Source organism: Mustela nivalis (genome assembly GCF_964662115.1).
Source record: "Mustela nivalis genome assembly, chromosome: 12".
In the NCBI taxonomy this organism is placed as follows: domain Eukaryota; kingdom Metazoa; phylum Chordata; class Mammalia; order Carnivora; family Mustelidae; genus Mustela; species Mustela nivalis.
In genome coordinates, this window is record NC_139031.1 from 67774892 (window position 1) to 67802118 (window position 27227).

The 27227-nt window shown below is 35.9% G+C and overlaps 2 protein-coding genes across 10 annotated transcripts in view; one reads left to right on the forward strand and one right to left on the reverse strand.

Annotated features, from left to right (window-relative positions):
* LOC309845537 (tissue factor pathway inhibitor 2-like) overlaps positions 1-26323 on the forward strand; it is a 137062-nt gene extending 110739 nt beyond the window's left edge. Inside the window, exon 5 of one of the 2 annotated variants that reach the window (XM_082693644.1) lies at positions 26207-26323. In XM_082693644.1, the coding sequence (XP_082549770.1) occupies positions 26207-26220 (14 nt within the window). In that variant the 3' untranslated portion in view covers positions 26221-26323. Of the gene's footprint in view, positions 1-22359; positions 22616-26206 lie in introns of those variants that run through there. The other variant, XM_082693641.1, reaches the window with a different exon arrangement.
* GNGT1 (G protein subunit gamma transducin 1) overlaps positions 1-27227 on the reverse strand; it is a 353394-nt gene that overhangs the window by 170312 nt on the left and 155855 nt on the right. The gene's annotated exons all lie outside the window — the stretch shown is intronic.

Genomic DNA, 27227 nt, shown 5'->3' on the forward strand with positions numbered 1-27227 from the left:
CAGACTAATTCAACCATTGCCAAAGGTGAGATCCCTAATCCTGATGACACTAATTTGGGGCTCTCTGGAGGAAGAAGCCTATTATGAGTAGGGTAGAGAGGAACCCACTGAAGTATATCCAGTAACCACACACACACACACACACACACACACACACAGCAAGCAAGAAAGCAGGAAGAAAGAAAGAAAGGAGAGAGGGAGGAAAAGAGGAAGGAAACATACAAAATAAATAAATAAATGAAAAAAGAGGTCCACAATTTGACCCAATTGGAAATCCAAAAATTACTTTAGTAATGTACACAGAAAAGGAGGAAAAAAAAAGTGCTGGTTAGTTTTGTGCTTCTACAGTATAGGTATTTAACTAACTTTCCTATCAATGCACCAATTGGCAAATTTTTAAGGCCTCAATTGATGTGGGGGCTCAAATTACAGTTACACCGGGAAATCCCACCAAACTGAAACAAAGTACCCCCCCCAATAATCTTAGGGGAGTTATTGAACATAAAGTTGAGTACACATGCATCTCATTTTAGCTATTAAAACTACTGTCTTGCCTAAATCCCCCATATTCATAGCACTTATTGCCCAAAAACATCCTATAATGAGCATAATTGCCCTGACCTAATGAATAGTAAGTTAAAGATTAAATTAAGTCTTTGTACTTATAAATCAGCTTGACAAAATAGGACTACATAGACCATTTCTCTAGTTAAAATAGTTAATAAAGCTCAAATTAGAATTGGGGCCTTCAAGGACTGAACTACACTATAAAAGTCCTATATAGAGAAGAGGTAATTATTCCCACTTCTCCATTTAATAGTCTAATCTGCCTTCTTCTTATATTTGTAAAGAATGAACAGGACCACACAGTAAATTAGATGCCGTAGTCTCATGTATTTAGGTTTCCATATCAATATTCTTGAAATTTCCAACTCCACACAAACATATTTTTCTATTGTAGATTGCAACAAAATTCTCTAGAATCTGTTCAAATTTAGTATAATATACATTCCCTTTGGTATCTCCAAAGACTCCTTTGTCACTGAGGCTTTTGCAACCTCTTTTCATGTCTTTTGGAGTCTCTTGACTATGTATAAAGGTCACAAATTGCCTACAGACTTCTGATGCAAAAACTGCCCCCCTTGACCCAATGCTCTAATGCCATTATATTAGCAATTTTTCTCCACACACTGGATGTGTGACACTCCATACCCAGCTGCCTCTCTTGGATCATGGATGTAGCAAACCTCAAACTCAGTGTGACTGCTGAGGTGACTTGGTATAGGACAGAGAAAAGCCTGGGCCCTCTGACACGTCCTTCCTGCAGGAGGGGTTGCCTCCTCTGTCCTTAGTCTCCTGCAATCTGCCAGATCATGAAAGAGGATAACCCATCTCCAGGTATCTGGCTACCTGAGCCCCTTGGGATCAAATGAATGAATAGCAAAAGGAGTTTGTGAACTTTATGGGTGAAATTATTTATCAGCATCCACAAATGATGGAACTCCCTGGAGAGCAGCTGCTTTCTAACCCTTAACCAGGATGTCTCTGATAGAGGACAGGACACAAGGATCAGCATAACTGGTCAGACTTCAGGCACTGAAACACTGGATGTCAGGCATATTAGCACTGGATGCCTTGGCTAACAATCAGCCCTATTTGTACAATTTTAGTCTCTTGAACCAGTGCAAATGGTCTGGATGTCTGATCTACTCAGTGGCAGCAACAATAATTTCCCTATCCCCTACCGCCCCCTTAGTTCTTTATCCTAAGAACTCTGGTACTTTCTTGCCTCATAGACATCCAAAACATATATCAAGGTCACATGTTTCTATTCACACTAAAGCTAAAATCCACGGCCTCATCAAGACATTTCTTATCCTCTTCAGAGTTCCAGATGTTACTAATAGTGACCAAGGCACTCATTTTACTTTTCAGTATATAAATAACGCTGGGCTCTTGAAGAAGACATTCAAGGACCTGTCTCCCCCTTGCCGGTCTCATACACTGGGCTTCATGGAATGCATAATGGCCTACTTAAATAAGTTCAAATTCATTTAAATGAACATGGTACATTTTAGTCATCAAACATTAAGGGATGGATCGTAACAAAGAGTTTGACTCCATTTTCAGATGTTTGACTGCTGAAAGCTTTTGAGCCCCACCACTGCTGCTTCTCCTTTGTCTCACATTCGGACAAGCTAATAAGAAAGTCCAGATGCTCCCTTCTTTGGCACTGATAAGAAATTCAAACCAGGCATGCCCTTTTCTGTAAGGGCACTACCCTATTCCACTTCTCCACCATGAAAACCCCAAACAAGCCTCCTTTCTATCCTCTTTCAAGCCACTTTAATCAGCTTGAGAATCTCTCCCCCAGAAAACCTGTGTTGTCTTTAGTCTCGACATCCAAACCAAATTTTGAGTGGGTGTCTCAGGATGGCCATAACACCTTACCTATATCAAAATTTTTGTTTATTGGGTCTGCGTTGGTGGTATAGTGGTGAGCATAGCTGCCTTCCAAAATTTTTGTTTATTGATGCAAATATAGGATTGTAACCCTTGACAAATTCTGTTCTCTTTCTTGACCCTTCTATTAAAAGTAACCTGCAGAAGAGGAATGTTTCTGTTCTCTGCCCTCCAGATAGGACCTATGTCCCAAAAGCTAAACAGTGTATATATATATATGTCCCATCCCTTTGTTGTATGATGGGACCATATTATCTCCTCTCATTATTAAAAGACTGCCTGGTGTAATGGTACATCATTTGTTTGAGGGCACCTAGGGCAGAGTGTGTTTGGTTGTATATAATGACATTTCCTGGCTCTCCCTCAAGAACACTGTTAGGTTACCAGGGTCTTTACTTTTTCCTGGCTCTACCTGTCATTGCCCCTCTTCTTCAACTTCAGTTATACATTGTGTTTGCATAACTCCCCCAAAGCTTAGTGGCTTAAAACCACCACCTTTTATTTGCTTACGATTCTATGGGCCAGGACTTTGGACAGAGGATGGTGGGTTGGCTCAGCTCATCTTTGTAGCATGTAGTATAACTGGTGTGGCTCAAGTGACAGGGGGCTGGCGACATCAGTTCCACTAGGGTCTCATGCTTAGGGCCTCTGTTTTTGCCATTGCCTAGACACCTCATTTCTCAACCATGGGTAGTCTTCCTAGTCAATTTGGCCATGTACTTAGTGTTCTCAAAGTAGCTGACTTCTTGCACAGCAGCTGGCTCTTCCCCAAATGCAAAAACATAAAGTGCAAAAGCAAAAGCCTCTGGGTTTTCCAAAAGCTTCAGCCAAGAACTGGCACAATTTCACTCCTGCTGCATTTTACTGGTTATAGCATATTTCAGGGCCAGACCAGATTTATAGGGGAGACTACACAAGAATGAGAGTGCTGGGAGGCTGGTTAGTTGGGTGGTAATCAAAGAAAGAGTCTACCAACTTCCAGAGCAAATCCTATTTCCAAAGCTACTACCAACTTCACACAAACTGGTCTAATTCCCAGCAAACTGGGTATGTTTTGGCTGCAGCATTTGTGTGCAACACAGTTCAATAGTGGCAGACACTACACAGTACTGCAAATAAAGCATTCTAGAAAACATTAAAAAAATGGCTACAAATCATAGAGAACAGGAAGGCAGAACTCAGATTGCCTTTCTCTCGATAACACTATCAGATCGAAAAACAATGAGTAATTTCCTAAAATCTAACTGGCTCAAGAACTCATTTCTATCATAGTATAATATCTTAATATCTCGCTATATTTTGCTTGAGTATATTATGAGAAATAATAGCTACCTCTGAGCTCAGTGGGGTTCTGTATCTTACATCATTTTTGCTTATCTTTTAAAAGTATTTAAATATTGCCTATTTAAAATGTATGTTGGGGAGAGAGAATGAGCAAAGGGGGCACTCATATGTGCACAGATCATAGAGAGGAAGCAAAGTGATCAAGTGAAGATGAAATGAATTGCCAAGTGTCCGTTCAGATAACAAGCAGGATAGTGTTATTTACTGTTCCATTCCATTACTGACATTTTCTTTCACATCACAAGTTGCTGTGACCCCTCATTTTGTAGCATTTCATGATTGGAATTCTGCCACATGACATTTCACTAACCACATTTCATTGAACATCTCTTAACCCTTGACATTTAGGTACTGATGATATATTTGAACCTGCAATATCAGAAATCCTTTCCTTAGACATAAGCAATGTTTTAGAGTCAATGAAAGGGATGGAGATGTCTTCCCCATATTTTAATAAGAGACTGTCCATATGCTAAGATTTCCCATTAATATTTTTCAGATGCAAGTTAAAAATGTGATTTTCCTTCTACTATGATTTCCTTAGCATATGTTATAATCTCAGTAACTACTATAAAGCTGTTCAGAAGAAACATCTTTTCTTTCAAGGACCGTAAGTAGTTTATTGTTTTTAACTATTCTTTGCTCAGCAGAGTTCATTTGCCAAGAAGATCCCCCCACCAGCTTTATTGAGTATAATTGGTAATTAAAAATTATATATATTAGGGATGCCTGGGTGACTCAGTTGGTTAAGCAGCTGCCTTCGGCTCAGGTCATGATCCTGGCATCCTGGGATCGAGTCCCACATCAGGCTCTTTGCTTGGCAGGGAGCCTGTTTTTCCATCTGCCTCTCGCCTGCCAGTGCTTGCTCTCTGTCTCTCTCTAACAAATAAATACAATCTTTAAAAAAAATTATACATATTAAGGTATAAAACATGATCATTTGATACACATACACATTATAAAATAAAACTATTTAGGGGCACCTGGGTCGCTCAGCTGTTAAGCGTCCAAATCCCGGCTTCAACTCAGGTCATGATCTCAGAGTCATGGGTTTGAGCTCCCCCCGCCCCCCAACCCCCGGCCTCTGGGCTCAGTGTGGATTCTGTTTGAAATACTTCCTCCTATTTTCCCCCCACCCTCTGCATGGTCTCTCTCTCTCTCTCTCTCTCTCAAATAAATAAATAAATAAATTCTTTTAAAAACTGTTTAGCATATTCATCACCTCATATAGTTGCCATTTTCTTTTTTTCTTCTTTCTTTATGGTGAAATACTTAAGATCTATCCTCTCAGCAAATTCCAAGTATATAATTCAGTACTGTTAAAATGTAATCACATTAGATCTCCATAACTTACCAAATAGACTCCAATTCAGAATTTTTATTTATAAATTTCCTTTATAATTTTTAAAAAGCTGCATTACAATTTAACCTAGATTTTAATTGTTACTGTTAAATTTCTATGTAACCTTTAGAAATCCAATTAAGTTTCATGTCTTCTTCAAATAACTGACAATGCTTGCTAATCAGCTCTATCAGAGATTGACAAACTATGACTCATGGGCCAAAATACCACCCATTGCCAGTTTTTGTAAATAAAGTTTTATTGAAATATAATCATGCAATTCATTTCCATATCATCAAGTCTATTTTTGTGCCACAATGGCAGGATCGAATGGTTGTGAAAGACACTGTATAGCCTATGAAGTCTAAAATATTTACTATCTAGCCCTTTACAGAAAAAGTTTGCTGATCATGAAAATATTGTAGAATTTAATAAGAAAGCATTTTTAAATATTTGACTAATTCCTGGAAGATATAATAGTTATATATCTCAAAACAAGATCAAAGGTACACAAACTTCTTGGCACCTATAGAAATTTACCTGTCACCCATACTGTGTATTTTATTTTCCTTTCTCTTCCTCTGTGCCATCTCCTTGCTTCTTCCCTTTAGTTGCTCTTCTTTTTTGGCTGTTTCTTGAAATGTGATTCCTGCACCCCTTCAAAAATCACCTAGTACTTATAAAAAGGCAGACCTATGAGTCTCATGCCAGACTAACTACTTTTTAACTTTCAAAAGACCTTTAGGGTAGACATTTCCATTCCACTAGGCTTCCTACTGGTCAGTGAAAATGATAGGTTTTTGGCAACTTCCAATTTCTTCATATTCCATGTACAGTTACTATCAGTTAATAGCTTCAGAAATCACTGTAAAGCTTGGGGGAATCAGTGTCTTAAAAGGAAATGCTATTCCTCCTCTTGCAAATTAGCTTTACCTAAAATAAAATGGGTATTTTGATCATGCTGACTTTTTTTATTATTATGTTCAGCTAGCCAACATATAGTACATCATTAGTTTTTGATGTAGCATTCAACGATTCATTAGTTGTGTATAACACCCAGTGCTCATCACAACACATGCCCTCCTTAATACCTATCACACTGACTTTCGTCCCTATTTTTTAGTTGAGCTGAACTCCAAATGGGAGAAGAGGTGAATGCTAATCACAATGAATCAGACAGATGCCATCTCCAGGGTATTTGTACTGGGACACAGGAAGTCTTAGTGGTCTTTTTTTAGCACTTGGATTTGGAATTTAAACCAAGCCAAATAGGACAATTCCAGTTGAAATGGATGATCTTTTAAATATAAGTTAATAAAGATATTGGTATAGAACTACAAATACACCAAAAATTAGGAACTGTATTACATAACTATATTCAGAAAGATATACTAAAATAGACACATATTATATTAATGAGAGGGAGACAGAAGAGTATCTGTAACTGTGCAGAGGGAGAAGCAGAAAAACTATGACAAAAATGGAAAGGGTGATCTTCATTAATAAGTCTAGTTTTTGCTCCAGTTGCTTATTAGGCCCGGGTATAACCCTTGAGATCTGTATGATATCTATGTAGCCAAACAATAAATTTCATATTGGTTTTAATCAGTTAAAAGAAATCAGGGTTGAGGGAATTTGGTGAAGATGATGAAGGTACAAACCTACAGTTATAAGATAAATAAGTACCGAGGATATAATGTACAATATGATAACTATAGTTAACAATGTTCTATGGCATATTTGAAAAGAGAGAGCAAATCCTAAAAGTTCTCACCACAAGGAAAAACAAATTGAACTATTTGAGGTGACAGATGTTAACTAAATTTACTGTAGTAATCATTTCAAAATATATACATACGTCAAGTCATTATGCTGTATACTTTAAACTCATTGCAATACTGAATGTCAATTATATATCAGTAAAACTGGGGGCTGGGGGAAGCAAATGATATTGATTTAAATAAAATTGTGCCCATAAGAAAAGAACTTATGTGATTTCTACAAGTCAGTATATCTTCTTAACATTTGGTAGTTGTATTAGTTATCTATTTTCATATAGTACATATTAGCCCTAAAATTTAGCAGCTTAAAAAAACAAACATTATATCAGGAATCCTGGCATGGCTTGGCTGGGTGCCTCTGGCTCAGGGTTCTCAGAAGGCTGCAATCAAGGTGCTGGCCAGGGAGACAGTCATCATAAGGCTTATTTCCAAGCTCACTCAAGTGGCAGTTAGAAGGCTTCCGTCATCTGGGAAAGCTCACAGCATAGCAGGTGACTTTCCTCAGAACAATCAAGTAAGAGAGCACAAGAGGACAGCTCAGATGCCATATTTCCAGCTGCCCTAATGGAAAAACCCAAATGGCAAGGAACTAATGTCTCTTGTGAACAGTCTGTGAAGGCACATGAGGACTCTTAGAAGCTTACTCTCCTAGTAGAACCTTGTGATGAGCCCCAGCCAGCACACTGATTGCAGCCTTATGGGAGACCTGGTGCTAAGCAATGCTCCAGAGAAACCACTTAGTACAAACATAACCAAAAAAACTTTGTGTTGCCATATCAAACATCAAACATCAAGTAAAAAAAGACTTTAAGGGAGAAAAGTATAACCAGAGATAGAGAGGCCATCATAATAAAACAAAGGCTTAATTCACAAGGAAGCTAAAGTAACTCCAACTTTTTATGAACCTAACTTATATATCCTTATTAATTGTAAAGCAAAATTTACTGAAAATGAAAAGAAAGACAAATGCATACTATGATGGTCTAAATTTGCACACTTTTGTCAGTAATGGATTGAGCAGACAAAAAATTAGTAAAAGCAAAAATTTTTTAGTAAAACTCACCTAACCCAAATGTAAAGAATACCTTGCAGAACACTCTTTCTTTCCCAGTATAAAAGAGCATTTAAAAAATTCACCATACGCTGTGTCATAAGGTTAGTCTGAACAGATTTCAAGGACTAAAACAATAAAAATCTACTTTTTTCCCCCAACCTTACCTCAATTATGGTATCGATAAGAAAAACAACACTATGTGCTCACTACCATGTACTTCACATTCTAGAATACTTGTATTTATTTACCTATTATATCTATTGTTTATTTATGGTACATTTATCTCTTTTAGAGAACAGAGATTTTTAACTTTTTGGTGTTTGTTGCTTGCTTCCCTTTTGTTTTCACTGATGCACCCATCTCCCAGCACCTACAACAGTCTGGAATACATAATATATATTTCTGTTGATGATGTTGATTGTTAGGGTCAAAAAGAGAAGTTACATGCCACCCAGAGCTCCACCACCAGACCAAAGTTTGTTGTTGTTGTTTTTTAAAAGATTTTATTTACTTATTTGTGAGAGACAGAGAGAGACTGAGAGAGAGAGAGAGAGGCAGAGGCAGAGGCAGAGGGAGAAGCAGGCTCCCCACAGAGCAGGGAGCCAGATGTAGAACTCGATCCCAGAACACTGGGACCATGAGCCAAGCCAATGGCAGATGCTCAACTGACTGAGCCACCCAGGGGCCCTCCAATTTTTTTTTAAAGATTTTATTTATTCACTTGACAGAGATCACAAGCAGGCAGAGAGGCAGTCAATGGGAAAGGAAGGGAAGCAGGATCCCTGCCGAGCAGAGAGCCCAATGCGGAGCTCAATCCCAGGGTCCTGGGATCACGAACTGAGCTTAAGGCAGAGGCCTTAACACACTGAGCCACCCAGGCACTCCTGCTTTTTGTTTGTTTGTGTTTTTGTGTTTGTTTGTTTGTTTGGGGTTTTGTTGTTGTTGTTGTTGTTGTTGTTTTTTGAGTTAGAACTGAACAGCTAGTAACTGAGTGATGATGGGAGTATCTGTAACCGTGTATTGTTCAGGCTAGGGATGATGTATTGACATGTATGGCTGCAGTAGTGAGGAAGAATATCCCAGGAATAGTTGTTCAAAGAGGAGAGGTTGAAGAAAGTGTTGCAGAATACTGACGCAAACTAATGCAAAATTACTGAGGCACTTGTGGGTAACCCTGAGAACAATACTGCTCAACTGAGAGGGGACCATTGCCGAACTATTGCTTAAATAGGTAAGGGTATTAGTAAAACTGGAGATTGTAATCACTTAGACATGATGTTCTCTTTGCACATATATTGTAATTTCTTTATGGCCTCTTTAGCTATGTCTAATATAACTATTAAGTTTCCATCAAGTTCTTGATTTTAAAGTTTTTCCATTTTTCAGTTTTGGAATTGCCATTTGGTTCTTTTCTAGTTTCCAATTTTATAAATAAATTCTCAATTTTGTGTTTTATTTCCTTACTATATTAAGCATAGTTACTTTAGATGGTGTCTGGTAACTCTTATCTGGATCTCTTCTGATTTTGTTTCTCCTGTCTTTTATTTATCTTATTTTTTTTAAGTATATTCTTAAATAGTTGGTTAGTTTTTATTAGATGCCAGAAAATGAAAATGAAAAAAATCTGAAGATAATTCGAAACCTGATGTTACATTCCTCCCGGATATGTTAGTTTTTGGCAGATATTTACCAACACTAGCTATCCTGGGATTCCTTAATTCAATTACACATGAGATGATTTGTAGCTAGGTTTCAGACTTGAAGAGAAAGGTTTTATTTTGCTTTCACTATTATTTCCAAGCTAAGGATTCAAGGTCCCCATCCAAAACTGGAGGTTTAGCATTCCTCCTTAGTGATTCCTGGATTCCAGGGATCTTGTTAAGTTTGTTTAAAGTACTTCTTAGCTTCTCTGACTCCTTTGTAGTTCCACTGCAATCAACTTACGTTCCTTTAGGAAAAGTGTCCCCCAATGCCAAGTTCACCTCTCTGGATTTTCTTCTTTGCCCTGATATTTGCTCCATAACTCTTCCTTTAGTAGCCTTCTTGTGTCTTCAAATAGGATGCTTTTTAATCATTTGACCAGTCCTCAGGAAGGATTTGTACAAATAACAAAATCTTCCTTTACCACAAGTAGAACCACATTTATTTGATCTTTTGGCACATATAATTTCAGGGTTCTGGCACAAACTCATAGGAATTACTGTGAATAAATTCACAATTATTACATGACAGTAGATTCTTATCTATACTGCTAGGTCATTACTCAGAAAAGCTTAGTTTTAATTATACAAATAAAGTATAAGACATCTTCACACATGGAAGAACTTTTCAAACTGCTCACAACTGTCTGAATTACCTTAGGGTATCTAGTGGAGATTTGGTACCAGAAGAATAACAAGAAGCCTAGTCTTGACTATGTGTCTTTGATGTATTCTTCCTCTTTTCTCTCAGTTCTAAAATTACTCCTTATTTACATCTCAGAAGTGCTGAGTGATAGAACTGCATCATGTTCTCTCTCTTCCACTTGCCAAGGCCCACCTTAATTTCTCCTCTTTTTAGCTGTGCCTGACTCTTTAACACAAAAGTCACATTTGGGAATACTGTTAGACATCTACCCAGTACTCTTTGGCAACTAAGAATACAGCACACAACCCTTACTGATTGGTTGAGAAACTTGTCTGGCATCAGTTTAAATGTGGGTGGTGCCTGCCTATCAAAGTATATGATAGTGATAAAAAGTTTTGATGTCAATACTGATTCGCATATAGGAAAAGTAGCAAAATGAACTAAGGAAATCTTTCTAAAAATCGGTTTGTCTGCATAAAATTATGCTAATTACTGCCATTTCTGTGAACTACTTACTATTTATTCTTAATTACGATGTAGCAAAATAACGATTATGTGTGATTAAATATGTTTCATATTTACCTTGTTTTATAAAAGCAGAAAACTTTGCATATCAGTGCTAAAAATTTCCTAGATTCTGATAGGTGATGACTAAGAATGGATCTAAATTAAAAGTGTAACTCGAATGCTACTTTCTTGCTTTTCCAATATGCATGAAATCCTATAAGCCCTAGAGTGGAAACTTGTATCAGAAAGAATTTAGGAAGTTTAGATTTGGCTACTCTCACATGCACAGAATGACTTTCACCTTCTGTAAAGCCTCCTTCCCAGTTCCCCTGTATTTATATGATTGACTGAGAATGTCTCATGTGTGCTTATGAAGAAGCATAATCAGTGCTTTGCTGGGCTCCATAGTTCTACTAAGGGTCACTGCTACTCTTCCAGGCATTCTCATCTCTGTTCCTGATCATTGCCGCACTAGGGTTATTTCTGGGCTATGCCAGTATTCTGTTTGACATATTACCCTTTCCAGGTATCATGACTTCTTACATTGTCACCACTGGCACCATGCTCTCTGCTAAAATTTTATCAAACTCATCAATGTAGGAGAATTCTGCTTGTACCCTGGGTCCAGCGGGGGAGGGTAGGGTAGAATTTGTTCACATCATATTTATAACTTCCTTATTCTCCATAAGACTCATACATGGAGGTACTAGGAAGCTGGATGGAAAGCCAAGTCTGAGTGATAGACACTATCCAACATTCATAATCATCAGTGGTAACTTCTTTGCTGCAGGACAACCTTTCCAAAGCAAATAAATATCACTGACTATTGGGGTGGTGTACTACTTCTTCAAATAGGCTTAGTAATACCTGAGCCCCAGTGATGGACATGCAAAATCCTAAATTCAAGATGAGATTGTTGCTATACTTTAATAATCCGATTTTACCATATGTGGCATGTGGCACCATGAAGTTGTTACTACTGACAACCTAAAACATTTAGGAAAGCATTCTTTCTAATTTTATATAAAATACTCTAAGGAATAGTTGCCAGAGGCAAAGTAAATATTTGTCATATTGTGCTATAATGTAGGAAGTATATATAACAACAAAGTGTACTTGGGTTGCATTTTGAAAATTCATATACTAATAACTTGTGGAGCACAATATAATATCACAGACCATATCTGGTTTTTTGTTTGATTGTTTTTAGCATCTATCACCATAAGCCAAGCGTATGGCAAATTCTTAATAGACAATGGTTAAAAAGATGAAGTTAGAAAAATGACCTTTCCAGATGAGAATTTAAAAACCCTTAAATTAGAAAGCCTTGAGAATGTCTCTTAGAGCCAGATCTGTCACCAATAGAGGATTCAGGATCTATTCTATGGTATATCTGGTTCAGTTCAAGTCTTTGTTTTATCAGTTGACACAATAATAATTATTTTTAGAAGGACTTTTCCTGTTCAAAGTTCTAGAATAAGCATCTTTAAGTAACATACATTTATATCTGAGCAAAATCCACCTTGCCCTTCAAAACTAACTTTTAAAATGTTCTTTTAAAGGTCTGATCTACTAAATAAATCACACTTTTAAAAAGCTGTGATGGCAGACAAAAATCATACCAAAATTTACTCAAGAAAATATAGGAAGTCAGTGATATAAGAACTGAATTTTTTCCCACTTTATGACATATAATTGACCAAAAAACTGTATATATTTAAGGTGTATAATGTGTTTTGATAGATGTATATATTGTGAAATGATCACCAAAATCAAGCTAATTTACCTATCCAACTCCTCACATGGTTACCTTCGTGTGTGTGTGGTGAGAACACTTAAGATTAACTCTCAGCAAATTTCAAGTATACAATGATGTATTATTAACTACCGTCACCATGCTATACATTAGATCTTGAGAACTCACTCATCCTGCACAACTAAAATTTTATGCTTTGACCAACATCTTTCCATTTTCCCACCCTCTAGTCTCTGGCAACCACCACTATCTTCTCTGTTTTTAAGTTCTACTTTTTTATGTTCCACATGTAAGTGAGATCATATAGTATTTTCCTTTTTGTGTCTGACTTCTCTGACTTATTTCATTTAGCATAATGTCCTCTGGGTTCATCCATTTTGTCACAAATTACAAAGAATTCCTTCTTTTTTGAGACTAAATAATATTCCATTATGGGTTTTTTTTTTAATCCATTCATCTGTTGATGGATACTTAGGTTTCTAACAATAGAATCTTGTAGGTCCTTACCAATACATGTTGTATGCTCTGATAAGTTGATGAGGGGGGAGAACTCCAAAATAGATGCAAATCTCCTGTCTATTTATGTCAGTATTAGTCAGCTCTACTCAAGGGATTGATAGAACTATGATCTGAAAAATTTCCAAGATCATACTTAGAGCTTACTTTTTTATTTCCCTCACAGGAAATTATAGAAGAATGCCAGGAATTGGCTATTAATTGGAAATGAATTGGCAATAGAGCAATCCATTTGCTCTAAACATTGTTGTAGTTACCACGGACATACCATAGCTCAGTGAATTAGATCACTACACTTTCTCTTGGACTAGATTAATTTAACATTTTAGTATTAGAGAGATTTGCAGTCCCTGATAATATGCCAATTCTGTTAGTGAGATATTCATAGTTTGTTGGTATTTCTTCTCCAAAGTAATATAAACTGATCTCATGTTAGGTAAATATTTCTGCTTTTTTCTATTTTGGAAAATATTATAACTTCCCACTAAAAGGGCATAATTTGATTCCCATTTCTAGGAATATACATGTTGACTCTTTGATAGAAATATCTCAAAATATATATACCTGAAAAATCAAGAAATGTAATGATTCTTTTTCCTAAAAACTAAAAACTAAGTATCCATTCCTAAAAACTAAGTATCCATTCATAAACATTTTCTTCTGTCCCTAAAATATCATCAGGTTGGCTTTCTCTATCAACTGGTATAGGTCACAAAAACTGAAACTCTGAAGATGCTTTGGATTATTTTAAGATGAAAAAATTTGACCAGACATGGATATCCTAAAGTTTAAATAGGATGAACGTATACTAAATAGGAAGAGCATATATCCTACTTGTTTCAGTTCTGAAGGAAGTGTAGACATCCACAGTCACCCCACCTCTTCAGAAAGATGCCCCAAATTTTCCTGCCCCATTTTGTGTCTTTGTTCTATTTGTACTTGTCACGCAGAAATCCTATAGAAGAAGAGCTCAGGCTACTCAATCAGTGGTTCTCAATCCCTGGTTACACATTAGAATCACTCACCAGGGAAATGTTTATAAAATAGCAATTCTTAGATTCCAGCTCAAGCTCATTAAATCAGAATTTGATTTAAGGTAGAGCCTGGAGAATTACAGTTTTTAATATCTCCTTGAGTAATTTTCTCATGCATCCAGGAATGGGAACCACTGCTTTAGGTGACACTAGTGGACATTCACTCACACCAGCTCTTGTCTCATTTCTTGGCACTCCCCATTCCCTTGAATTAAGTGGGTCCAAGTCACAAGCTTGGGCCTATATACTGTATATGATAGTAAGTGGGACACTTCTGAGTTCAGTTAGCAAAAAGCTCCTGCTTGATTCTTTATCTCTTTTTTGATGGTAACATTGGAAACTCCATTAAGATAGAAGAGCTGCAAAATGGAAATGATCTGGATCCCTGAGTGACTGAATAAAGAACTGTCCTAGAAAATGTCCTAAGCGTTACATGAGAAGAAAGTAAATTTTGTTGTGTTAAACTACTAAGATTCCATTGTGTAGTTTTGTTGTTGTTAATCCTGTAGCCTAGAACTCTGTTATTCAAACCAAATCCACAGACTCAAAGTCTTTATACAACCTGGGGGTTTATTAGAAATACAGATTCTCGGGCCTCATCCCAGAGCTACTGAATCCCAAGGAGATTTGTGTTCACACAAAGGTTTGAGAAGTACTAATCTAGCATATTCCAGCTAGTATTATTCTTTTGTGAAATATTCTGGAGGCCAAAGCACAGTCAGAGGCAAAGACATGTCAGGAGAGTCTTCTGGTATAAGCAGAATTATTCATTCAATCATCCTATCTCAGAATTAAGTGAAAAAAATTAAGGTTATACACATAACAGGGATGAACTAATTGCATGATATAAACAAATCAGTAAGCAAAAATGAGATGCTATGCAATGTAGATAGTGATACGGGCTTACATGAGAGACAGAAGAAAAGGTTTCCTACATGTGATCTTTAAGCTCAGATCTGAAGGATAAATAAGAGTTTTTAAAATTAAATGGAGGGAGAGCTATTAAGTAAGTCTGGAACACAGTGAAAAATTGTGCAGGGGGATTAAGAAACAGCATGGATACGTCAGCAAGACCTGAATACTATGCTCAAGCATATAGAGAAAGGAAAAAAAAAAGTTAAGATAATTTCTCAGCGGCATAAATAAAATTTGCATTCAGACCATTGAAGCCGTAGAAGAATTCACACTGGGTCCTTTCATTGAGGAAGATCAGTGAGTTCTGCAAGGATATAAATACTGTCTGATGCCCCTGCCTAAATTTTTTTTCAAGTGTCAAGTAGAGAGTGTTTATTGCTTTCCATTGATATCAAAACATTCTGCCCCACCTCTTATTGCCCTTGAATTAACTAAATTGGGAAGTAAGCATCCCTTTTCTCCTGCAATCTTGAGGAATTTTCCCCAAGGCATGTATTAAGACAGCATATTAGGATAGCACATATTAAAATGGAGTGGGAGTAATGTCATTAACCAAGTTCGTCACGATTATTTATTTCTAAGAACTAGAGGCAGTTAAGATTTAGAGTGATAATTTAAAAACTTACAAGTATTTCAACTGACAAGGTGAATATTGCCATAACCATGGAAACTGAAGGACATGGCTTGCACAGAGTTCAAAAGAACCAGGAAAGCAGGGAAGTTGTGATTGAACAAAGTGGCATCTCTATTTCAATCAACCCCTTTTCCTTAATTTGCCTGTTTAAAGACTTCAGAAAGCAGAGCAGGCATGTCCGTTGATCAGAGGATCTTTTGTAGTTATGATCTCATTCATGACAATTATTTTTCAAGCAGTCTTTGGGGATCAAAGACCCTGGATACATGGAAAAAGCAAATGTATGGAGTGTGAACTCTAGAAAACTTTTTATGAAAGTCTTCATTCAATTGTTGGCAGTATATATTTAGAAATCCAAATCCATTATTAAGAAATCCAAGAATTATCCTTCATTCTTCTATTGCTGGTATTTTATAAACTGAACATTTCCAGTTCTCAGAAATTAAAAATATGTTTAGAAAATATATTTGCTATTTTAGCTGCATTCCATACCATTTGGTATGTTGCGATTTCATTATCATTCAGTTAAAAACATTTTCTAGAGTCACTTGGTATTATCCACAGATTTTTTATTTTATTTATTTATTTGACAGATCATAGGCAGAGAGGTAGGCAGAGGGGTGGGGGAAGCAGGCTCCCTGCTGAGCAGAGAGCCTGATACAGGGCTTGATCCCAGGACCCTGAGATCATGACCTGAGCCAAAGGCAGGAGCTTAACACACTGAGCCACCCAGGTGCCCCTTATCCACAGATAATTAAGACATACATTGTTTATTTCAAACATTTGTAGTTTAGGTATCATATTGTTGTTGAGTTCTAATTTAATTCCAATGTTTTCAAAGAACATACTCTAGATTTTAATCTTTCTAAACTTATTAAAGTTTGTTTCAAAGCCCAGCATACTGTCTACCTGTATTTGAAGATGTATTCTGCTATTGTTGAACAGAAGACTATAAGTAAGTCATGGTGGTTTTTAGTATTGTCCAAATTATCTTCCTTTACTCTAATAACTTTAATTGGCATGTTTAATCCATTAATTTTTAATGTAATTATTTATATGGTTGGATATAGAATGACCATTTTGTCTTTTCAGTTTGTTATCTCTGCTTTGTTATTTCCTCAGTTTCTCCTATCATGTTCACTTTTGTATTATGAAATACTTTTTAAAATTCCATTTTAATTATCTATTTTTTTAAGCTATACCTTTCTGTGCTATTTTTAGTAGTTGCTCAGATTTTAGTACACATATCTAACTTGGCACAATCTATGCAGAGCTAATACATTTTCACTTAATACAAAAGTTAAAACCTTTGCAAATACATTTATTCATTTATTATTATATATTATTTATTATACATTTATTCATTTATCCTCTTTCTCCTTGATATCATCCTTTATGATAGTTTCCACATTATATCTACATATGTTATAGACCTCACTTGAAAATGTTTTAAGGGCGCCTGGGTGGCTCAGTGGGTTAAGCCGCTGCCTTCGGCTCAGGTCGTGATCTCAGGGTCCTGGGATCGAGTCCCGCATCGGGCTCTCTGCTCAGCAGGGAGCCTGCTTCCCTCTCTCTCTCTCTGCCTGCCTCTCCATCTACTTGTGATTTCTCTCTGTCAAATAAATAAATAAAATCTTAAAAAAAAATGTTTTAATTTTGTTTTATGTAGTCACATATATTTTTTTAAAATTAGGAGGAACACACAGTCTTATGTATTTAACATGTCAGATGTTCTTCATTATGTCTGGAAGTTCTGACTTTCCATATGATATCATTTTTTTTATAATTTTTTATTTTTTATAAACATATATTTTTATCCCCAGGGGTACAGGTCTGTGAATCACCAGGTTTACATACTTCACAGCACTCACCAAAGCACATACCCTCCCCAATGTCCATAATCCCACGATATCATTTCTTTTTAAACTGAAAAATTTACTTTATCATTTCTTGAAGGTGATTCTTGCAATAAATTTTCTCAGTTTGCCTTCGTCTGGAAAAGTCTACCTCACCTTCAGTCTTGAAGGGTACAAAATTAGGGGTGATCAATTTTTTCTCTCTCGACACTTTAAAGATCTTGTTCTAGTGTCTTCTGCCTTCAGTACTTTCTATTGAGAAATCTTTGCTCTCTGAAATCCACATATCATTTCTTCTGTTTTCATTTTTGTCTCTTTTTCTTTGATTTGCAGTAATTTGAGAAGTAAGGCATGATTTTCTTTGTATTATTTTTTTCTGTTTAGGGTTTGCTAAGTTTCGTAAAACTGTAAATTTATGTCTTTCACCAAATTTGAAAAATTTTTAGCCATTATGTCATTAAATATTTAGTCTGCCCTATCCTCTTCTCTTACTGGGACTACAATTACCTATGTGATAGCCTGTTTGCATAGGTCCCTCAGTATTGTTAATTTTTTCCCCATGATTTTGTTCTCTAATTCAGACTGGATAATATTTATTGGTCTATATTGAAATTTGAAGACTATCTTTTCTCATCTCCATCTTCCAGATAAGTTCACTTTGTGAATTGCTTACCTCAAGTATATATGTTACATTTAAAATATCCCTTTGTCTTTTATACTATTTTTCTGCTGAAATGTCATATATTCTCATTCATTGAGAATATTTTCTTTTATCTCATTGAGCGTAGCTGTAATAGCAACTTCAAAGTTCTCAGCTGAAAATTCCTATACCTATGTAATCTCAGATTTGCATTCTATTGATCTTTTTTCCTTTTAGGATAATTCTTTATATGTCAAGGATTATAAACTGTATCTACAACACTGTGAGTGTTAATTGTGGAGCCCCTAAATTCTGTTACATTGTTCCAAAGAGTGCTGGTATTTTTGTATTAGCAGGCAAATAACTTACTTGGGCTCAAAGACCACCTCTGACTTAGGTAGGAACCATTTTCAAGTCTCCATTCACTTCCGCAAGCCCTAACTGTCCTGCTTTACTTCTGACTTAACAAGTGTATGATCCAAGGGCAAGGCAAAATTTTAGGCAGAGTTCATTCCCCAAATGTGGGTTTTCTGGTTCAGTTTTTCTCCTCTCCATGATTTTCTTTCTCACTCTCTGAGCTCATTGTTGCCAGAGTTCTGTCTCCCTCCTCCTCTTCTTATAAAGATGGAAGACATTTTATGAGTTATAGCTGACTACTTTATTCTTCAACTGTGGCTCATTCTCAGGCCAAAGTCATAAAATGAGAATCTCACATTTTAGATCTCACATTCTCTTAAAATAAGAAAATGGCAATTTCTTCCACCGAATTTTAACTATACTCCAAAGTCTACCTGCTTTCGTTCACTCTCCAGAGCCCTCAAGTAGTTATTTTGTATTTGCTCATAGTTTAGTATTTATTTACTAGATATTCTGTTATCAGTTCATCATATGAGAAATAGGATATTCAGGGGTGCTGGGATGGTACAGTCAGTTGAGCATCTGGCTCTTGGTTTCAGCTCGGGTCACGATCTCAGGGTCTTTAGGACTGAGCTCCACGGTGACTCCGAGCTTAGCGTGGAGACTTCTGAAGAATCTCCCTCTCCCTTTTCCCCTCTCTCCCCCTGCTCACTCTCTCTCTCTCTCACAGATAATCTTTACTTTAAAAAAAGAAATGGAATATCTGTATTATTTTAACTGTAGAGTATATTTTACTATTTGGAGGGACTAGCTTTCCTCAATTCTGACTCTGGATTCACTTGTCCCTCTAGGTTTTGGAGAGGCTTTGTGTCTTGTAACCCCACTTTTCTAATGAGATCAAGAATAATCATCAATTTGCAGTTTGTTCAGCTTTTACTTGTTCTAAGGACAGGAGTGATGACTTCCAAGTTCTTCCATGGGGGCCCAAACCAGAAGTCCCTATTAAGACTTCTATTCAGTGTATGACCTTTAATTCATGGTGTTCTTTCATACCTCCAACTAGATTGTTTACAGTGGAATGTTGTGCTACATTACATTTTCTGCCTCAACTGTTTGTGTATGTGTACTTCATTTGATGAAAAGTGTTGACATTTACTTCTTTTTCCTTCTCATAATGTATTTGAATGGATTCTGGGTTCTTTATTCTGTTCATAAGCACGTCTGAGGAACTTGAACAAACAATAGCAGGTGATTCTAAGGGAATGAAAGGATATTTGCAAGGCTTACTAAATTTCCTCCTGAAATTTACCAAATTCTAACTTCACTAGCTTCATCTTCTAATTCCACAACAAAATGCAGCTTCTATAATAAAGGATATGTGGGATCTTTTTTCTGTTTTTATCTAATGTTTTCAAAAATATTTCCTTAGAGCTCTCTTTCTACCATTTTCTTATTTTCCTCTTAACATGCCTCCAGGTGATACCTCTCTTTTCTAGGTGCTCTTTCTTCATCAGAACCATGCCTTCTCAAGACTGCTGCAACTGGATTGCATACTTTTCAACCTCTTAGTGATCACTGTCTAGTAGCCAAGTGTTCTGATCAAACTTGGATCTGTTTTTAGCACTTCTCGAGTCAGGATGGAAATCACTTTGAACATTAACGTGTTGTCTATATTCCATTACTCCCATCACTCTGTCCTCTGCACATTTCATACCTGACCTTCTGTTTTTATGTGATCCTGAGACAACTCTGCTGGCTCCAGATATTTATTTCCCTACCTAAAGGTATCCTCAACTGTATTATCACCTCTCTCCCAATTGTGCTGTAGGAATAGCTATGGATAGTTTTATTTGCTTCCTGTTTTGATTCCTATGGTTTTATTTAAAAAGATGTGTGGAAAAAAAATTAAGAAAGATGTATGGAGATGTACGAACTTTAAGAAGCCGCCCCCACACCTTTCTACAATTCGAAACGGAAGTCTTTTACTGGCTCCCTTTTTGTTATTTTTATTTAGCTTTTACAATAAGTCTATGAAATATATATTATTACCTCATTTTGCAGATTAGGAAACTCTTAAAAGGTAGTTTCCCTGCAATCACTACCTTGGAAAGTGACAGAATCAGGGCTAAGCCCATATTTAACTGTATAGTTCTTAATCACAGTACCACTGTACTGGGATTAAAGTTTTATGCCTAGGAGTGAAAGGTGATAGAGTCAAACTGTTTGGGCTAAATCCTCACTCTACCACATTGTAGCTGTGACCATTAGGAAGTTATAGAACCTAGAGAGTTTAAAGAACCTCTAGTATTCTTCCATACAATGGGATGGTATAGTATTTTTCTTTATAGGAATAACATTGGATGGAATAATCCATGTAAAGTTCATAGTATATATTAAGTACTTAGTATGTTATTATATTAATTCCTAAGGAATATTAAATTAGTCAAGGCTTTTGATGTTTTCAAGCATCTTCATGATGGTTTCTAAAATCAAGCATATAAGAAAACAGTATAAGTACCCGACTGAAGACTTTTTGAGGTGAAATTCAAAATAAAGTCCAATTTGCCAAAATCTGTTTTCCACTTGAACCTGCAATAGCTAATCTCATGTCAGAGTTCCTTCAAGAGATAGCTCTTACTAATAGCTTCCAACTTTGAAAGTCTAACTACATGCCAATCACAGCAGGGTGTTTCTTTATATCTTTGTTCACGGGACAACTTCTACACATACCTACACCTAAACATACCTACACAATCAGATTAGGTTCCACTGCTTTTAGTAACTCCTAATGGTAGCTGAATTACAAATTTTGCTACTGAAAATGACCATGTAGAAGATAACAAATCTATCTCAAGTTGGCCACCCTGGAGGTGTAGATTTGAGGCAAATATTCTTGAGTGAAGCTAAAAGAAGCATTTTAATAAAGCTGACCAATTGAAATTTTCCATGATACTGAAATAATTGTCACTGAGGACATGATTATTTCTTTGAATAGTTTATACTCTAATGTCTTCAAATTTGAGGAAGTAAAAGAAAAAATATGTATTTTTATATATACATGTATATATAATATGTGTAACATGTATACATGTATATATACATGTATAATATATACAGGAAAATGTATATATTATAAAGATAATATAAATGGTAGCATTATTACAGAGCCTTTCTTCCAAAACAGATCGTCTGGTTCATGAGTTGTCAGTGAAGAACACTTTTTGAAATGATGCCTAACATTCCTTCTAATGTAAAATATGACATTTCAATCCATAAGCCAGCAAATTGTGTTATTGCAGTTATAAAAGAACAGTTAGAATTTATTTTTTTAAGAGTAAAGTGGAACCCACTGCTCACTCTCTCTAGGATTCTATGTTTTAATATAATCTATGTTCACTTTAGGACTGCTGAAAACTTGGCAAGGCAGAAAAGATTTGATATTCTATTATATCGTAAATCTGTAGTATTTGTGAGGTTGCCTAGTATAAAAAATCATGCATATTTCAAATAAAAGAACTACTGAGAGTACTAAGCAATGCTAAAGCAGTGGTTTTTCAGACTCATTCAGGAAAAATATGCCTCTTAAACCAAAGTTGGAAGCTCCACAGTGAATCAGGGGAAATGTTCTTACTTAGTTCCATAGCCAGTGTAGATAAATTAAATTATATTCTGTATCTTTTCATCCCTAATATGCATTGTTGGATTATGGTTAACAGAACTGTTCAGATTTCTGGGCCACTGATACTAACTACAGAATACTGTAATGCCACTTTTACTTATTTTCTGACTCTTTCTCCCATCTCTCCATATATAGGAATACATGTATGTTCAAATTATAATTACCTGCCAAGATATGTCACCCTGGAGTGAAGAGTAGGGAGGAGGAGAGGATAGTGGCATCATTTTGGTTGATGGAACATTTTCTGCCAATGGTAAGAAGTAGCAAAGAGAGGAGAGATAATAGAAAACAGGAAGGCTGGAAGATCAGTCCAAAGCAGCAAAGCATCACCACCATCTTGGCATCAAGCAACACAGCTGTTATCCTCTTGGTTGAGCTCCTCTTCAGTCATATATTCTCATGTGTGTTCAAACCATAAATGACCCTACTGATAATAGCTCAGAAGCAGAGCCTTGGCAAGTAATATAAGCAAAAGCTCCACAGTTGTTTCTCTCATGTCACCACACTGAGAGCCATCAATGTGGAATGAAGAACTTCATGAATGCATTGATCTCTTATAATTCTAAAATTGGTGGATATTATTAAAATTGAGTTGGACTAAGCCTCAAGAGTACATGTTTAATTTCTTAATAATAAAACTTGGTTTAAAGTGGAGGATAGTTCTGTGTAGTGAATGTCTACATAGTGAGCAAATCAAGCCATTGAGGAAAGAGATGGGCTCTTTCAACATTTTCCAAATTTCAGTTTCATACTGGGTATTGTCAGCCCCAGCCTAAAAGCCAGAGAAAAAGCTTGATTTGAATTACTTTGTATTATCTGTAGCATAGTGTGATATATATGGATATTTTTAAAGCACTCTTTTCTGTGACAATAATTTCGTACTAAACTGTGATTGCTACAATTAAACACGTGCCCAAATTTTAATTTTTTATTTTTTATAAACATATATTTTTATCCCCAGGGGACGTGCCCAAATTTTAAATGGAGATATAATTTAGCATTTAAATTTGTTTGTAAGTGTACATAAATGAAATTATATACAAACATGATTATACTTTTAGTCTGAGATTAAAGTTCTACATTTGAAGGCCACCATTATTAGTTCAGCAATATATTGTTAGTGGGGTAAATGAATATTAGAGGAACAAAGGTGAATGAGATATGTTCCTCATCATCAAGAAGTATGCCATATTATTGGAAAGATTAAAAAAAAAGTAGCTATTAACCAGGATTGTGCACTTGAGTCACCTTGGAGGGAGGGTCTTAGGAGAAGATGGCATTTCACCTAAGAGCTAAGAGCTGAAGGCTAAGAGCTGAAGAAATAGAAATATGGTGACAGTCAGATAGAAGGAACAGCATAAGAAAAGTCATGGATATTACTTTTTAAATATGGATTTTTAAAGAAATCAAAGATGGAAAATTTATATCCTGGAAGAATCAATACACATAGACTCTGTTTCAGGATCCTGGAAGGAATAAGTTGGCATGATCAAACCAGGTGATGTAATCAAGTTTTATTTACAGAACTGCATGAAGGCTTAGGAAACTATATTGGATAATTAAATTTCCCACACCAGCACCAACTGTGAGCTGTTTCCATCCTCTAAGCTTCACATGATAAACGGAATTGGGAGTTTCTAAAACCTGATGAGGGCTAGCTGACAGGACCTATGACTTTTAGTAAGGGTCACAGCCAACTTGCAGCGAGTGACATAGAATAGAGAGGATGTTAGTAGAGTAAATACCCTAAAGCACTCCCCTCCTACTCACTGATCTCTTGTTAATTTCCTTTGGCCAAATCTAAATGGAAGTCAGCAAGCAGGTGAGAGAACTATTGAAACCACACTGGTCAGATTCTTGGGGTACCATGCAAGGTAGAAAAGAGTGGCGAGTGGATTCAGAGGTACAAAGAGAATATATGCAAAACAGAGCAAAAATAGCAAGGAGCAAGTTCAATAAAGGAGATGAGAGGGCGATTATGGGCATTGATAGTGGGTGAAAAGAAATACAGAACTGAAGTTTCAGAATGGTCAAAATTTGGGGGGAACAACTAAATAATGTTGACAATTAACACATTTATTTCTGGTGTCCTCTACCTCTTATGGGTTGGGACTTAACAAGTATGGTATAATGTTTTTGCACCTTTATTTGTACTAGTGAATTGAATGTTTTAACTAGTTCAAATATTTTTGTGTGGTGCCTTCATATGTGTGTATGCATGTATGAATGGATGAGTGTATAAAAATATATGTTTATAAAAAATAAAAATTATATTAAAAAAAAAAGCACCTGCTGACAAGTGAAATTTTAAAAACCTTATATTGAAATAGAAGTAAAGATCATTCCTGCTCAAAATCCATCATCATTGAAAAAACTGTTATCCAGGGCAACTTGAAAAGCTTCTTATAAGCCTAAAAATCATAAGGATGAAATGTCTCTTGACCAACAAATTTCTCTAATGGTATTATTTTGGATTTCAATCCTGGTATGACTAAAACAATTTTAGTAAATAGGCTTTGTCTTTGTACCCTGTGCCTAGGTTAGTGATTTATTTATCTTTGTTACCATCCTCCCTAGCTCTTATTCATCCTTGTCCTTATTATTTTTTTCTCTTACAAACCCAAATGCATTAGGTCTACCTCAGTGTTCTAGTTTGGCAACTGGAAACTTGCTAACACGATAGACTTTCTTGAGCCAAAATTTTTGTTGGTAATGCTACATATCATTTATGTTTTGATCTATTTATGAGATTCATTTTGTATTATTACAGCCTGGCTTTAATGTACTTCTCATTAATATCCTCCAGTAGTAGCTACTCAATCAGATTTTCAACTGTTCTCGTCTATTACTTCTATTTAGTTTCTTGCCCTAATCAAAGCCTGGACTTCATCAACACCTGCAAATGACACAGCTTTAGTTCTAGAATCCTGCTCCTCTCAGGTTCCAAAGCTTTCTATAATTACCTGGACCATAGAAATCTCCTTTCTTCACACTTCTTTGAAATTATTCTCTGGCAAAATTCACCACTGAGCACCTAAACATCTAATCTAATGCATATTTGTTAGTTCTTGTCTTATTTGTACATCTGATGTTTATAATACTTGGGTTTTTTTCTTAAAAAAAAAAAAAAAAACCTCTTTTTATTTCTGAAATGCTAATTTCTTAGCTTTTCCCTAAATTCTGACTCTTCATCATTCTCCCTCTTTCTGTCCTTCTGCTATGCTAGACTATCTTTGAGATGGTCATCAATGGTCCTTGATTTTGGAATTTATATTGTATTGTACCTTCCATACTTAGTAGGGTTGACTTATTTAATCAACTCTATATGTTATTGTACAAATGGCTATGTGTGACTCCTGAGACTAATTCCCTTTTATGACATTACTTACTCTCTAGGATTGCTTGTTTTAGAGAAGTTAGCTACCATGTTTTGAGGACACTAAAAAAGTCCTTTGTGGACTACCAGTTGGCAAGACAATGAGGTATCGTGTTCAAAGTCAGTACCAACTTGTCATACATGTGAGTCACTTAGAAATAAATTCTTCAGCTATATTTAAGCCTGCAGATTATTGAAGCCCCATTACTTCATAACTATAAACTCACATGATACCCTTACCAGAAACATCCAGTTAACCCCCTTCCATATTCCTAACACAGAAACAATTTGAGGCTGTTAATATTTATTTTCAATTTAAGTTGGTAAATTTTATATAAATAACTAATATATCCACTTATCTGTTAAGTATTGTTGTCAACCTTCTGGCTATGATGGGGAAGCAGGTATCAAATTAAGTATCGCACTAAAAAGAACTACAAAAGGTAGATAAAATTTGAAAGAATGGCTATTTGAAAAAAATATGTGAGCAGTATAGGCAACCAGCACATGACGGGCTAATGGTCTAAAGAGAAGGAAAGCTCAGTGAATTGAGCCCTATATTTGTAGCTATTTTCTCCTCACTATATTTGCTATTTCACATTGCAGGCCTTGGACCCTGAACAGAGAGCAGCAGTCTTGAATTTGGAGAAGTCTCACTGGGCTAAAGAGGCAAAATTGGACTTCAGAGTAACCAAGATAGTCATAACTTGAGAGGCCAATGTTCAAGAGTAAAGGAAACTAGAGGCAATTAAACCTAGCTCCTGTATATAATCTCCTATTAGAGTATTTGCTAACTTCCAGGCCGAGTGCATGAAATGTGATACCCCTACAAATAAAAATCACCATGCAGTTATTAAAAGGAGCTCAAAAGCTAAGTAGTGTTTTCATTTATCTCAAAGTCCTGAAAAAATAAAAACTGAAATCAGTATACATTAAAAAGCAGGGACTCCTTAGATTTGAGATACCAGAGATGGTAAGTCCTCTGAATTAAGGCAGACTTGAAATAAGCAAGCTTCGAATGAATCAAGTTCATCTACCTGTACTCTGCTTACCAGAAGAAAATTATATCCTCTCTGGAGGAAAATAGCACTAATGAGAGTGTCAACAATATTTCTCAGACATGGTGTCTGGGATTCAATAAAAAATTAGTAGATATGCCAAGAAACAGGGTCAATAAAAACCTGGGAAAAAACAGACAATATAAACAGACACTCAATTAAAATGTTTTTTAAAAAGGAAAGAAAGCACAGAGTATCTCACTGGAAAACCGAAATTTGTGGAAAATAATAAAGATTTAAGAACTGAAAAAAAAATAACTCATTATAGGAGTTTGAAACATACTAGACTGCAAAAAAGAGGATAAGTAAACTGGAAGTTAAACCAGTTAAAATTAAAATTAAAAAATATACAGGAAATACTGAAAGGAGCATACAGACACATGGGGCATGGTGAATAAGTTTTAACATATATAATTGGAATTCCAGAAGAAGAGGAGTGAGAAAATAGAACAGAAGCAACATTAGAAAACTTAATAGAGAATTTTCTTAAACTAATTAAATATCAAATTACAGGTGCAAACACTGGTATAAACCTAAGGAAGGACAAATTAAAAAACAATCACATTTGG